At 36.7% G+C, this 14,154-nt stretch overlaps 1 protein-coding gene across 7 annotated transcripts in view; it reads right to left on the bottom strand.

Annotated features, from left to right (window-relative positions):
- Positions 1 to 14,154, bottom strand: part of PTPRA (protein tyrosine phosphatase, receptor type A) — a 114,793-nt gene that overhangs the window by 35,901 nt on the left and 64,738 nt on the right. For 5 of the 7 annotated variants that reach the window (XM_023537077.1, XM_023537072.1, XM_023537075.1 and 2 more), the window contains 2 exons: positions 10,902 to 10,928; positions 486 to 570 (listed from right to left, as the gene is read on the bottom strand). In XM_023537077.1, the coding sequence (XP_023392845.1) occupies positions 486 to 570; positions 10,902 to 10,928 (112 nt within the window). The remainder of the gene's footprint in view (positions 1 to 485; positions 571 to 10,901; positions 10,929 to 14,154) is intronic. The other 2 variants (XM_023537081.1, XM_023537089.1) reach the window with 1 other exon arrangement.

Below are 14,154 nucleotides of genomic sequence, written 5' to 3'. Positions count from 1 at the left end.
AAGGATAGGACAAACCCTCAACTAGAAATCAAGTAGGCCTTTACTGAGGGGTATGGGGACAAACCCCCAACTAGAAATCAAGTAGGCCTTTACTGAGCACATAATCTCCACCGGGGCCCTTTTAGGAGTCGCTTCAACAGGGCTAGATCTGAAGATCTTAAACACCCATCAGTAACAACACACACTGGCTTTTTCCCTCAACCTCCAAACCACCATCCTGGGCTTTAGGCTGAACTCGAGTTGTGGGGCTGGACTTAGGACAGATGGAAGCAAAAGGGAGGGGCTGAGTTTTGAGGAAGACTATGTAAAGCTTTTAAACCATTTCTAAGTGGAATTTTAATCCTCGAAGCATGACCATGAGTCATTCCTCTTCTCTATCTATTCACTGTTTTTATCCTATTGTCTTCTAGATTGTGTGGACTTGAGATCCTGGGTTATTAAAATGGAGTCCAAAAGAACGGAGAAGCATTAATTCACATGCTCACCTTAACATGTACAGAACTATGATAATAAACACGATCACTAGCAGAGAGGACAGGGCCACCATCACTGCAATAATTGGCGTCTCATCTGAAATCGAGAGAACAAAACATGTCATTACCATTGTGTGCAATGGAGGGGTCAAGTTGGCTGCTCAGGGAAACACCCAGACGAGGAAGAAGGGCTCATTCAATGCTTCTGTAGATGGCAGGACATAGACAGAGTGAGTGAGAGACTGAAAGATAGAACACCTCCCACTGCTACCCAATCCCTGACTTATTATACATTTGTTTACTCTGTCTTCTTGCATTAGAATAAAAGCTCTTTGAAGGCAGAGATGTTGTTTTGTTTATTGTTATAGAATCTAAAACAGTGCTTAGCACATAAAAAATACTCAAATATCTGAAAGCATGAACATGTCCAATCCCGATGGCAAGCTAGGTGTGCAGAGCTAACAATGTATTCTCTCCCAGCCTCGATGGGCTCCATCTAGAGGAAGATGAGAGAGGAAAGAAAAAGGATAATTTTCCTATCATAAACCCGAATGGTTTCTGGCACAGAGAACACTGTTTCTGATTAAAACAAGGAGACATTATTAGATCCTTAACACTATGTTTCCAAAAAATGCTGAGTACTCTTTTCTACCTCTTTCTACAGTCACCAGGGGTCCTTCTACCAGGACCCCAACTACGGCAACATCTGGCTTAGAGATATATTAGAAGGTAGGCCCTTGGATTTCTATGCCATAGGGCCTTGGCTTCCTTTCCAACCAATACTTACTTAGCCTCCTTTCTCATGGCAGCTGACCAGGTGCTGACTCACCCTCCTTTATTCTCATTCTCCCTCCACGAACTACACAACCAAACTGAGTTTGAAACTATCTTCACCATTTTTCTATCCTGCTAAAAGGGAGGACATGTCCCTCCCATGTGAGAATCAATCCTGTCACATACGCTCTGGATTGGATTACGTCCATTACTGTCACCACAAGGACCTGTCTTCTTGGCCTCATTTACACTTTCTCCAGTGACCAATAGACCCATGTCTCCTCACAGTTAACTTCTCACAACAGCTGTCTTATAAAACAGTCATTTTCTCTAATTCTTTACTTCCAGGTTTCTTGTTCTGGCTCCTACTCTCAGTGTTCCATTTACACTGCTCATCAAGGACATCAACGAATGGCATATTTCCAAATCCAATGGAAACATTCCCATCCTCATCTGATTAAACCTCTTAGCAGCATGCATTCAAATATTTATGGACCAGCAATTATATGCCACTGTTCTAGACCCTGGGAATAGAAAAGTGATCAAGCAAACAAGTGATAGAGAACCTACATTCTGGGGGAAGAGGAGACACTGTTCATAAACAAGTAAACACAATTTTAGACAGGGACAAGTTACTATGGTAGGGGATTGGAGAGTGATGGGTTGGGGAGGGCATTGGTCGGCTACTTTCTTTTGGAAAGGTCAGATGTGATTACATTGACTAGAGATCTAAATAATGTGAAGAAGTGAACCATGCAAAGATCTGGGCAAAGAGCTTTCTAGGCACAGGGAACAGCAAGTATAATAGCTCTTAAGGAGCTTGGCAGGTTCAAGAAATAGCACAAAGGCCAGTTTTGGTACAAGATGTGGCTGAGAGGTAGGCAGGAGCCAGAGGACTTAGTGCTTTGTAGGCCATGGTAATGAGTGTGGATTTAATTCTGGATGTGATGGGAAACACTATGTGATTGAATGGCTATGAACAGTGGAGAGAAATAACTAGATTTACATTCTTTTAAAAGATCAGCTAACTAAATGACTCATAAGCAGCGGTCATGAGATGGGAGGTAATCTAGCAGAATATGGTCTCATAGATGCCAACAACAGAATTTTTCAAGGAGGGAGTAATCAGCTCAATCAGATACTACCGACAGATTAAGAAGAATGAAGACAGAAGGGAAACTGAATTTGACAAGATGGCAGCTATTGGTGACCTTTTCAAGAATGACTTCAGTTGAGTAGATGGTGAGAAAGCCTAAATAGAGTAAAATAAAGATGAAAAGAGGAGACAGTAAGATACCAATTCCTTATTTGAGGTGAGGACAGAGAAAAGGAATACCATGTGGGAGGAAGATGTAAAGTCTTTTTTTTAAGAGATGGGAGATATTATACCATACTTCTTTGTTAATGGCAATTTTCAAACACAGCCTGGTAGGTGGCTCTCATCTTAAAATGAGCATTCAAACTGACTACTACTTCTTTTTTGAAGAACTTTCCTCTCTTGGTTTCTACAACAAAGCACTCTTCTGATTTTCTATCTTTTGGCTGCTCCATCACATTTCCTTTGCTAGCTGTTCCTCTTCCAACGCCAGATCTTTAAATGTCTGATTTCCTCAGGGCTCTGTCCCTGGCGCTCTTCTCTACACACTAGCTGATATGATCAGACAGATGGCTATAAGCAGAAATGATAAACTAGTAATTCTCACATTTGCATCACTTGGTCAGACTTCTCTTCTGAGCCTATAAACCATCTCCACTTTAAATTTCACAAGCAAGCAAAATTTGTGTCTAAAACCTTTCCCTCATCATTCATAAGCTAGCACTGCCATCCACTGTTGCTCAAGTAAGAAATGTGGAAATCCTCTTGATTTCTTCCTCATGCTTATCTTTCTATATTCAACCCAGCTGCAAGTAATATGTTTTAGGGCTAAAACAAACACCTCATTTTTTTTTTCTGCCTTTTCTCCATTCTCTTGCCATCGCTATACTCTAAATCTCCATCTTCTCTCATCTTGGTCACAGTAAGCCTCTGTCCTCTGCCAATTCATTCTCCACAAAGCAGGCAGTGTGATCTCTAAGAAAGCAAATTAGATCATGCTCCTCTCACATGTAAAATCTTTCAATGGTTTCCCAAGCCTTTGGAAGGAAATCTAATATCTTTACCCTGGCCCATAACAATCTCCCCCATTTAGCCTCTGCCTATCCTATCTCCTGCTACTCTCTTTCCTTGATCACTAAACTTCAACTACTGGTATCCTTTCACAATGAGTTCATTCCTTCCTTAGGTCTCTGAACATGTTATTCCTTCTGCTTTCCACAGTCTCCTTCCATTCTTTGCCTGGTTAACTCCTAGTCATCCAGTTCTCATTTTAAGTGTTAACTTTTCCCAGGGAGATCTTTTCTGGTTCCTAAATTAGGATCCTAAGTTTTTGCTTCCTTATCTCTAAAATTAGTTATTCTGAAGATTAAATGAAATTATCCATATGACGTTCTTGGCATAGTAACTAGCACACATCATGTACTTGGTCAACGTTAGTTAGAATTTCCTTTATTATTCTTATAGGATATTATTTCCCTTGATAATACCTCACAGACTTTGTAATTATATATTTATTTGTTTAGTTGATTAATGAATGTCTCTCCTTTACAACATAAATTCCACAAGGGCAAGGATTACATACCTGATTTCTCATCATATACCTAAAACCTAGCACAGAATTCCACATAGTTGGCAATAAACAAATACTGGACTACAATGAGTGAATAAAAATAATTACCAGTTTATCACTAAATATGTCTTTGTTAAATGCCAATCACAGAGGGCTATATAACAAGTATTAAAAAGGTCATTAGTAGAGACATCTGGCTGAGATAGTAAGCTGAATCAGTAATTTTTACTTTCTCTTCCTAAAAGGACAATGAAATAATAGAAAAAATATAAAAATACTAACAAATCAAAAGCATACTGAGAAGGCACCAAAGAACAATGTCAGTAGACCGAAAACTTTGAAGGGTTTGTGAAAGACAAAACAGATGGGACTGGACTGCTGAAGGGATCAATCAGAGCCAAAGAACATTACTTGAAAGGTAAGTACTGGTTTTACCAATCTGGGACTGGAAACACCACACGCTCAGAGTCAACTGACTGGGGATGAAGGTGAGCCTTGGGGTAGGAGGATGGTCTTTAACCAAAGGCTTGCCAAAGCAGAACCAGTACACCTACAGGCTGAGTAACAAGCAGTGGTGTCCCATCTAGACTCAGCTGGAAAAACAGAGCTCTATACAGAGTTGGAGGGAGGCAGGTGTCGGAGTGCTGATAGCTAGCTTCTTAAAGAAATGCTGTATATATGTATTTTTAAACTTTTTATTATGAGAAACTTTCAAACTTATATAGTAGTAAAGTGAACACTACAATAAATCCCTATGTACTTATCACTTCACTTCAACATTATTATTACATACCAGTTTTTTCATCTATACCCTTTTTCATCTAACCAGGGTTTCTCCCCTTTGCGCTAATGACATTTGGGGCTAGATAATTCTCTGTTGTGGGAGGCTGTCATGTGCACTGTAGGATGTTTAAGCACATCCCCAGCCTCCACCTACTAGATACCAGTAGCAAACCCCCAATTGTGATGACCAAAAATCATCTCCAGACATTGCCAATTGTCTTCCGGAGGGAAAATTGTCCTGAGTTTAGAACCACTGGTCCATACCCATCCCACTGGATTATTTTAAGGCAAATCTAAGACATAGCATTTCAACTTTAATTACTTCAGTATGCATAACTAAGAGATAAGGATTCTTAACATAATCACAATACCATTATCTCATTAAAAAGGCAACACTAATTCCTTAATATAATCTAATATTCAGTTACTGTTTAAATATTCCTCATTATTTCACATATATATGTATATACATATACATACATACACACACATGTATATATATTTGGTTTGGTTAGAATTGACATCCAGAGATCTATACATTGCACATGATTCACAGAGGGTTTCCTGGGTGGGCCCTGAAGACAGAGAAAGATCAAGGGTGGTGCTTGGGATAATCTGGGCAGCCACAATAGATGAAGAAGGGAAAAAGAGAAAGAAAGGCAGCTCAGCCTAGAGGATAACTGTGTCCAACTTCCTAAACCATGACTGAACAGGGAAAATACAGCCCAAATGTAATCCATTGCTTGTTTTCATAAATAAAATTTTGTCAGAGATCAGCCACATAGGGCAGACAGGACAACGGATAAGAAATATATAATATAGGTAGTGATAAGTGCTATAAAGAAAAATAAGGCAGGGTAAAGAGGGAAGGGGGGAGGTGTTCTGTGAAGATGGGGTGGTCATAAAAAGTCCTAAATAGAAGGATGGAGTATCAGGAAGGCACAAACAGTGCAGTATTGTTTATGATCACTAGGGTAGAGTTGATATCTATAAACAATATGACAGGAAAAGAGTCAGCACGCCAGATAATTTAGAAATTAATAAAAATTACTACAGTTAATGTTTAAGCACTTATGTAACAGGCACAGAGCAAAGCACCATACACATATGATATCATTCAATTATTCTAATACCTCTAAGATAAATACCATTGACCCTATTTTATGAAGGAATTAAGCAGAAAGATTAACTTGCCCATATTACACAACTGGAAATCTAAGGCAAGAACACAAAGTTAAACTATTCTTCAGACTCTTCATAAGCTACAGGACTAACAACACTTTATAACTCTTACCAGCTTTCAGGTCAAAACAGTTCTCTATCATAAAAGTCAGATTTTACCTTCTGACATCTGAATTACATCCATGTCTTTGATATAGTTAAAGACAATACAGATAGTAAAGATGTCCCCAGGCCTCAGTGAGGGAAGGAGACTCAGGTCTGTAAAGAAACTAGGAGAAAACTTAGAGCTCCCTGTATCAAATCTCAGACTTGGAGATAGGCTCAGAATCAAGTCACCTTTGTAGGGCTCCTCCCAAACTGGACAGACTCATCCTCTCGTACTCAGGCTTGTCCTTGTCTGGGTCCTCTAGAGAAGTGGACTTGCATGATGCAGGCAAGGCAGGTACATCTATACATGCCCTGCTCTCCCCACCTCCCCGTGCAACTCATTCTGGCTAAATATTACTTCCTAGACTCAGGCGTGGGGGGGAGGGGGCGGGGCATTTAAAAAATACTAAAACGGTATTCTTAGACAACAGGTATTTATTTGCAATATCCCCTTTCCAAGAAAACAAAAGGTCATATTATTCTAAGAACTCACATGTAGACAGGCCAGTCACCTTAGGACCTAGACACACCTTGGTCAACTACAAAAATAATCAGTAAAGTAAAATCCATACTTTCTAAGTCTCACTTATTTGTCTTAACATGTTTTTGTAGAAGTATCTATCAACTCCCAAAGGCAGAGTTGTAATATTGTTTTATGTGCTTCCTACTGGCTCTAAAAACAGCAAGTCACCAGGTTACCTCAGGAAGCAAAACCACTAGGCTGAGCCCAATCACTCACTGTTGGCTTAGGCTAAATTATCATTCAGAAATCTTAATTTTTATGGCCCATCTATCTTCCTCAAGGCCTCTGGAGTTATAAACAAAAAATCTGAGCATGTCATTTCCTTCCTTACCATCATCACCAAGAGATGCCCTGACTCCTGAGCTCAATGCACCAACAAGCCCATTCTGCTGAGGCTACCTCTAGCCACAACCCCATCTCGTGCATGTCAACTGTGCGCATTTCCTCAAATACATGACTTGCTCTTTTATGTCTCCTTGCTTTTACCCTAACTGGTGCATTCTCATTTTCCTCAGTTACTATGTTAATTTAAACTGCCCAAAGCTCACCTCCATGCCTCACTCCTACTCCCCAGATAAAATGAGCACTTTGTGTGGTATATCCAATAGCATGTAACTGAACAGACTTTTGATTCTTAGTGTTCATGTGTTCCTTTCATGGAACAGAGAACATTTTTCTTTTCTTTCTGGAATCTTCAGCATCTAACAGGTGCTGAATAAATATATTAAAGGTGCTTAGGGAAAGCCATCATGGAGCTCACAATAATGTCACTTACTACAATAATCCAAAAATACCTCTTTAAACAAAAACATCAACTTTTTTCTAGACTCCAACTCTAGAAAAGTACTGAAGGAGAAAACCAGGGGGAGCAGCGATTTGATCTGATAGCTGAGAAACTTTAATGCTTATCTTGCCCAGTTCTTGAACTCTGTAGCTAAAGGGCTCCTTCACAAATATTAAGAGGATACTATTTCCAGGTTAAAAAAAAAAGTATATAAATGATTATAGCAGGTCCTTGAATAGTTTCATTCAATGTTGTTTCAGTATAATGTTGATGAGACGCTGTAGGAACTTAATTCTTGTTTATATCAATTAGCCTATGGTAAAATTGGTTTCATTCTACATAATTTTGCTTAAAGTTAAAGAACCTATCGACGTTAAGACTTACTGTACACCTAAAATAATTTATCCTGTGTTTTTGCTATTTAACAAGTATCACTTATAAGGTCTTCACATGAAAATCCTATTATCGAAATAAAAAGTAGGATGAGATGGGTATATGAAGAATTTTGTTTAAAATGTACAGGGCAGAGGATTAGCTAATGTCTATGGTAGTACGGTTGTAAGATGACCTTGCCTTAGAAGTTGCCTCACACAGTAGTAGCCTCCAGGAAGCCTAGGAGTAACTTTGTTTCCAAGAGCTCTAAATGAATGGTGAGATTCCTGATCTCCCTAGTCTCCCACATAATAGTGATGGTAACAGAGGAGTGATGGTAGTAGGAGTAGCAATGTGATAGCCAACACTTGCTGAGCAACTGCTATATGCTGACGCAGCACCAGGCCAAGCACTTCGTATGTGTTACTTCATTCTTCATAACGACCCTATGAAGGAAATTCTGTTTCTATTCTATTTTGCAAATGGTGAAATGAGGCACAGGGAAATTAAACACCTACCCCACCCTGCTGGTAAGTGGTAGAATCGACATACAAACCCAGGTTGTCTAGCTCCAAAGCTCATGCTTTTAATCACTGCAAACACTGCCTCTCCAAATAGTCCACTTTGCAACTCACTCCTCAGCCTTCATAGATATATCAAAATCATTCAACAGCATATCCTTAGATGATAAAAAAATCTCTGTTTATGAATGGGAGCATGCATACATCCCCCTCTTGCTCAAACTTCATGGGAAAAGTGGTAGATGCTACAGATTCTCCTTTAGGACCAAAGAACCTATTCCCCCAGCTGTTGAGAAGGTTGGCAGCTAATGGTTCTCAGCCAAGTCCATCCCCAGGAACTGCCCTTGGCCTAAGAGAGTAGCCTGGCCAAAGGAAAGGCTCTCCCCAATCCCAGTTCCAAAGCTTCCTATGGGACTGAGGTCTTTGCTGCCTGTGCTTTGACTGTATGGCATCTCATTTCCTCCTCCTATCCAATACTATTGCCTTTATTGTCTCACAGGTGCTGTAGGAAGAAAGAACTACCTAATAAACCTGCTGCATATAAATCTCTGTCTCTGTTTCCCCTAGAACAAAACTAATAAAACTGAGATGCAAAACTAGTGAAGACTAAATAACAACTGGAGGCTACACTTACAACCACTGACTTCATCATGAAGAGGTACTTGGTAGATAATGCCAGAACTGGATTTAATGCATTACCATATATTACACAAATCATCCAAATCAACACCAGTAAAAATGCTTTGAAGGAAAAACTGATAACAAAATGACAAATATTGTATGATTCCACTTAAATTACATACAAAATTTAAGTGGAATAGACAAAATTATAGAGACAGTGGTTACCAGAGGCTGGGGGAAAGATAAATGGGGAGTTAACTGTTTAACAGGCTACAGAGTTTTAGTTTGGGATGATAAAAAAGTTCTGGAGATAGATGGTGGTGATGGTTGCACAACAGCGTGAATGTACTTAATGCCACTGAACTGTACAGTTAAAACGGTAAATATTTTATTATGTATATTTTATCACAATTAGGAAAAAAGCTGGTTCTCCCAAAATAATTTAGAACAATTTAAAAAACAATACACATGAGAAAATAACCAGTTTCTTGGACTTCAAAAAAAAAGAAGCAAAGTTGCCTGGCTCTCTTCCTCTTTTTATTCTTTTCTGCTTGACAATTAAAACACCAGCCATTGCTTTTCAAAAGCACCCCTAAGGCCAGTGCATAAAAACATATAACCCTTAATTCATAAGACATTATTTGTTAGCAAACCCATTATAATGTAAATTCAAAACAATCACCTCATTTCTCAAAAAGCATTTGGCTTTAAAATAAGAATGTGATATCGAAATTTATACAAATCTTCAAAAGATCTGCTCTGGTAAAACTGTCATTATATATGGGACTTTAGAGACTGCCTCTTCATCTTCCTGTTTGGTCAAAGGCAATATACAAAATTATTTTTTAACTTAAAAAGGAAATTTATTATATTAGCATGTCACAATTAGCAATAATCTTTTTAATCATAATACTGAGACTACTAAAATCCATATTAGTTACCTGGGGGCAGAAAAAAGGCTGAATAGTAAGAAAATATACACTAAGTAGAGGAAGAATCACAGACCTTATGTTTAACCTTGAAGCCTACCACTTTGTATTTTGCCTTCATGGTAATATTGGTTAAAGGAGCAGTTTTAGGGATCAAATGTATAATTATCTATTGCGACATCAATTTGTAAAGTTTTACATTGAATAGAATCATAAGATAATGTGAATAGCAAGGACATACATTAATCAAATCTAGTTCCTAAGTTTAGGACAGCAAGAGCTGGAAAATTAAAGGAAATCTCTACAGTATGATAACACTATTTCTCAACAAATATAGTGGCAGATATATAACACACAAAGGGTTAAGTATTTACTTCTATGATTCAAGTTATCTTTACTTAATGGACTTCATAAGCCTTCGAATGTTCCACTACTTAATTATGCAGGAAAAACTGTGCATAGTAAATAATGGAACCAGAAAAAAATACCTCAAAAAGTCTGATTTGATAAAATAATCACAGATTAACACTTCTCAAAATTAAATGCAATTCTGATTTCTTACACTGTTGGATGATCTTGTTTTCTCTTATGCTCTTTAATGGTAGCTGTACTGTTGTCCTAAGCAAAATATGTCACATACACTGTTTTCTGGTGGGTGACCAGAGAATTGGCAGTCCTGCTTAGACCACTGACACAGCATCTCTGGCCATAGAAACTTTACACCAGAGGGCTGAAAATCCATAGAACCCACATAAAGTCTGACTAGGAAAAACACAAAAGTAGGATGTTTAAAGATAACTAGGCCCTAGAAATCAGTAATTAACGATGGCAAATAAATTATGGCCTAATATCACCAAAGAGTAATATTAACAAGGTGACATGATAAAGTAAAATACAGGTGTTTTATTATATCAAAGCTGTTAGAATTTGTAATCAACATTTAAACACATAATGGGTACTTGTTTCTGTTACTCTTTTTTATGAGGTTAATATGGAAACGAACTTAAGAGAAAGTAAACATGTAACAGCCACAGATGTACAAGGTTACCACAGACTGTGAGCAGAGGAAACATGACAAATGTTGTATACTGTAAAAGGGACAACAGACATAAGGTGAGCAGCTCACCTCTTCTGTCCTTCGAGTCAGAATTACCTGTGTAATAAGTGAAAAATAGAAACATTCACTCAAATTAAAGAAAAACATTACTATTCGATCTAAGGTAAGACAAAATAAGCTCTAGGAATATAGATACTTTCCTCTTTGCATATGTTGGAGCTAGAATGAAGCACCCTCCAACAACTGGGAAACAAGACTGCCCAGATTTACTAAACTTTAATCAGTGGTTTGTCCTTCTTCCTTCGTACAAAAACAATGCAGCATCAATATTCATAAAAAGTACAATACAAAGAAAAATACAAACACATTAGTATTAGAAGTCTTTATGTCTTTTAGTCATTAAAATTCAACAGTGCATAATTAAGGATATAAAAGATCTAAATGATAATAGGCAATACAGTCTAATTGGTACATACCAAATTCTATATACTAACAGAGAAAATCTTTTCGAAGGCTTGTGGAATATCCACAAGTCCTTAAAAATTCCCCACAGTAGAAATAATACAGACAATATTCTTTCATCATGATGCAATAAAACTAGAAATTAACAAAAAAAACCCTTGAAAATTAAAAAAACAAAATCATACAATACCTAAAAAATAACAATAAAATCAGTCTTGTGGTAGAATCCACCAACTCTCTCCCAATATCATTCTATTCTTGTTTCTGGTACAGAACCCCTGTTTTGTTTGTTTTGTGTTTGCTGAGCACAAAGCTGTCTAGCTAGAGACTACATTTCTGAGACTCCTTTGTACTGGGTATAGTCATATGAAGAATTCTAGCCTATGGGATGTGAGCAAAAGTGATGAGGGTTAATTTTTGGGTCACATCCTTTGGAAAAGAAATTGCTTGTCTCCACGGCCTCTGTTCACCCTTCCCAGAGGCTAAAATCAGACAGAATCCAGTGATGAGAGCCATCTCTGACCAAGAGGTGAGGGCAACTTTGTTGAGATGTCAGGGCCACAAGAAAAAAGGAACTTGGTCCCTAATAAGGCAAAGCCCCGTCAACCTTTGGAATATGATCAGGCAAAGACACTTCTGTCTTAATTTAAGTCACTGAATTTGGCCTGTCTTTGTCAGAGTAGCTTAGACTGAACCCTAACTAATACAGCTACTTACAAGAATACTACTGGGATATGGCTAAAACTATGCTTATAAAAAATTAACAACATTAAATATATTAATTAAGTGGGGAGAATGAAAATAAAGAAATTAAACATTCAATTCAGGAAGTCAGAAAAAGTACAAAATAAATCTAAGAAAAGCAGAAAGAATAAAAATAAAAAAGAAATTAATGAAATAAAAAGTAAAAAAGACAGAATATATATATAATAGCAGATTCACTGGAAGAAAAAAGCAATGAACTATGAAACAGATAGCCAACCTAAACGAGAAAAAGTACATAAAAATATAAAATAAGAAATATTCATAGCTATGTAAGAAATTTATCCTGAGATGACTTTTCCCAAGTAATTTTGAAAACATGAACGAAATACACAGTTTTCTAGGTAAACTCCAATTCTTTCCATGAAGTAAAACAAAATATAGAAAACTAAAACTTACCAAAACATAGCATAAATACAAAGGAAACACACAGACTAATTTCATTTAGGAATAACTTATGAATATCAATGGAAAAATCCCAAATAAAATAATTTCAAACAAATTGCAACAGTTCATTTAAGAAAAATACAGCACAACCAAGTAGAGTTGTTTCTGCAGGAATGTAAATAGTTCAAAATTAGGAAATCTATTAATATGATTTACCATAGCATATGATAAAAGAATTCATATAGACCTTGCTCACTGCTGCTGAGCAGGCAACTGACAAAATTTAGCACCTGTTCTTGAAATAAACGCTCTTTAAAACAGAAATAAATTGATAAATCATGAACATGAATATGTTTATCTCAACCCAAGAGTCAGCACTATGTTTAACAAAAAACCACTGAGAGCATCCTCCTTAGAGTCAGGTATAAGACAAGACTGTATGCTTTTACCAGTTTCTTAACTTTGTTCGGGAGGTATTCACCAATTCATTTAAACAGAAGAAAGATATCTAAAAATAAGGAAGAGATATTTGCAGATGAGATGATTTAAAGACTTAAATCATCTGAAGAAAATTATGTCAAATACTAAAGAAATTTATTAAGATGACCAGTATGACATACACCTACAAAAATCAAGAGCCTTATGTTGTAAACCTAAAACTAAAGTTATATGTCAATAATATCTTAATTAAAAAAACCACACACACACACACAATAGCCTTTATATCCCAACAGCAGCCAGTTAAAAAACATAATAGAAGAAAATACTCCATTTATACTAACAGAAAACAAAACAACAAAATCTTCAAAATATGAAGAAACTGAACAAAATATGTATGACATGAGTGGCAAAAACTTTAAAACACTTTCAAGAAACACAAAATAAGACCAGCAGATAGACAACACCATATTCTTGGATAGGAAGACTTAAAGATGTCAACTGTCCCTGTTAATCTATAAATTTAACATGATCAGTAAAAACTTTCTTTACTGCTATACAAGTTGATTCTAATATTCATAAAGAAAAATAATGAAGAATTGCTAGCAAGATGCTGAAAAATGACAAAAACTCACCAGATATTAAATATTTTACAGTTACAATTATTAAAATGGTGGGATTCTGTACACAGAGAAAAAGATGAAAAGAAAATATAAATGCTGAGAACTAGAATTCAAATACTTATGGGAACCTAAATACATAACAATTCAATATATGAAAGAGTTGTCATTTCAAATCAGTGAGGAAAAAATGGGTTATTCATTAAAGGGTATCAGGACAAGTAGTTAACCATTTCGGAAAAAAATGATACCTAGTCACGCTTCACATCAGAATAAATTGCAAATGGATCAAAGATTTAATAAGCACATACACATGAGTACATGTACATACACAGAAGAAAGAAACCATAAAATTCTAGAGGAAAACCTAAGGAAAATTATTTAATAATATTGGAGTAGGGGAGCCTTCTTATATATGATCCAAATGTTTTTATATATATGAAATTTTAAATTAAAAAATTTTTAATTGCTAAGGATGGCTTCTGCAACGTAAAAAGGTAGATGAACAACTAGGGAAAAATATCTGCAGCTTTATCGTAGGTAGGCAAAGGGCTCATTTCCCTAACATTAAAGAGCTTCTATAAATGAGTCAGAAAAGCCTGACATTCTAACGCAGTAAACACATTTCATGTCTCAGAGGAGACTGAGACTAC

The sequence above is a fragment of the Pteropus vampyrus genome, unplaced genomic scaffold (assembly GCF_000151845.1).
Source record: "Pteropus vampyrus isolate Shadow unplaced genomic scaffold, Pvam_2.0 Scaffold7, whole genome shotgun sequence".
NCBI classification, from domain to species: Eukaryota; Metazoa; Chordata; class Mammalia; order Chiroptera; family Pteropodidae; genus Pteropus; species Pteropus vampyrus.
Note: the sequence above shows the minus strand (reverse complement) of the source record. Positions and strands in the feature narration are given on the sequence as shown.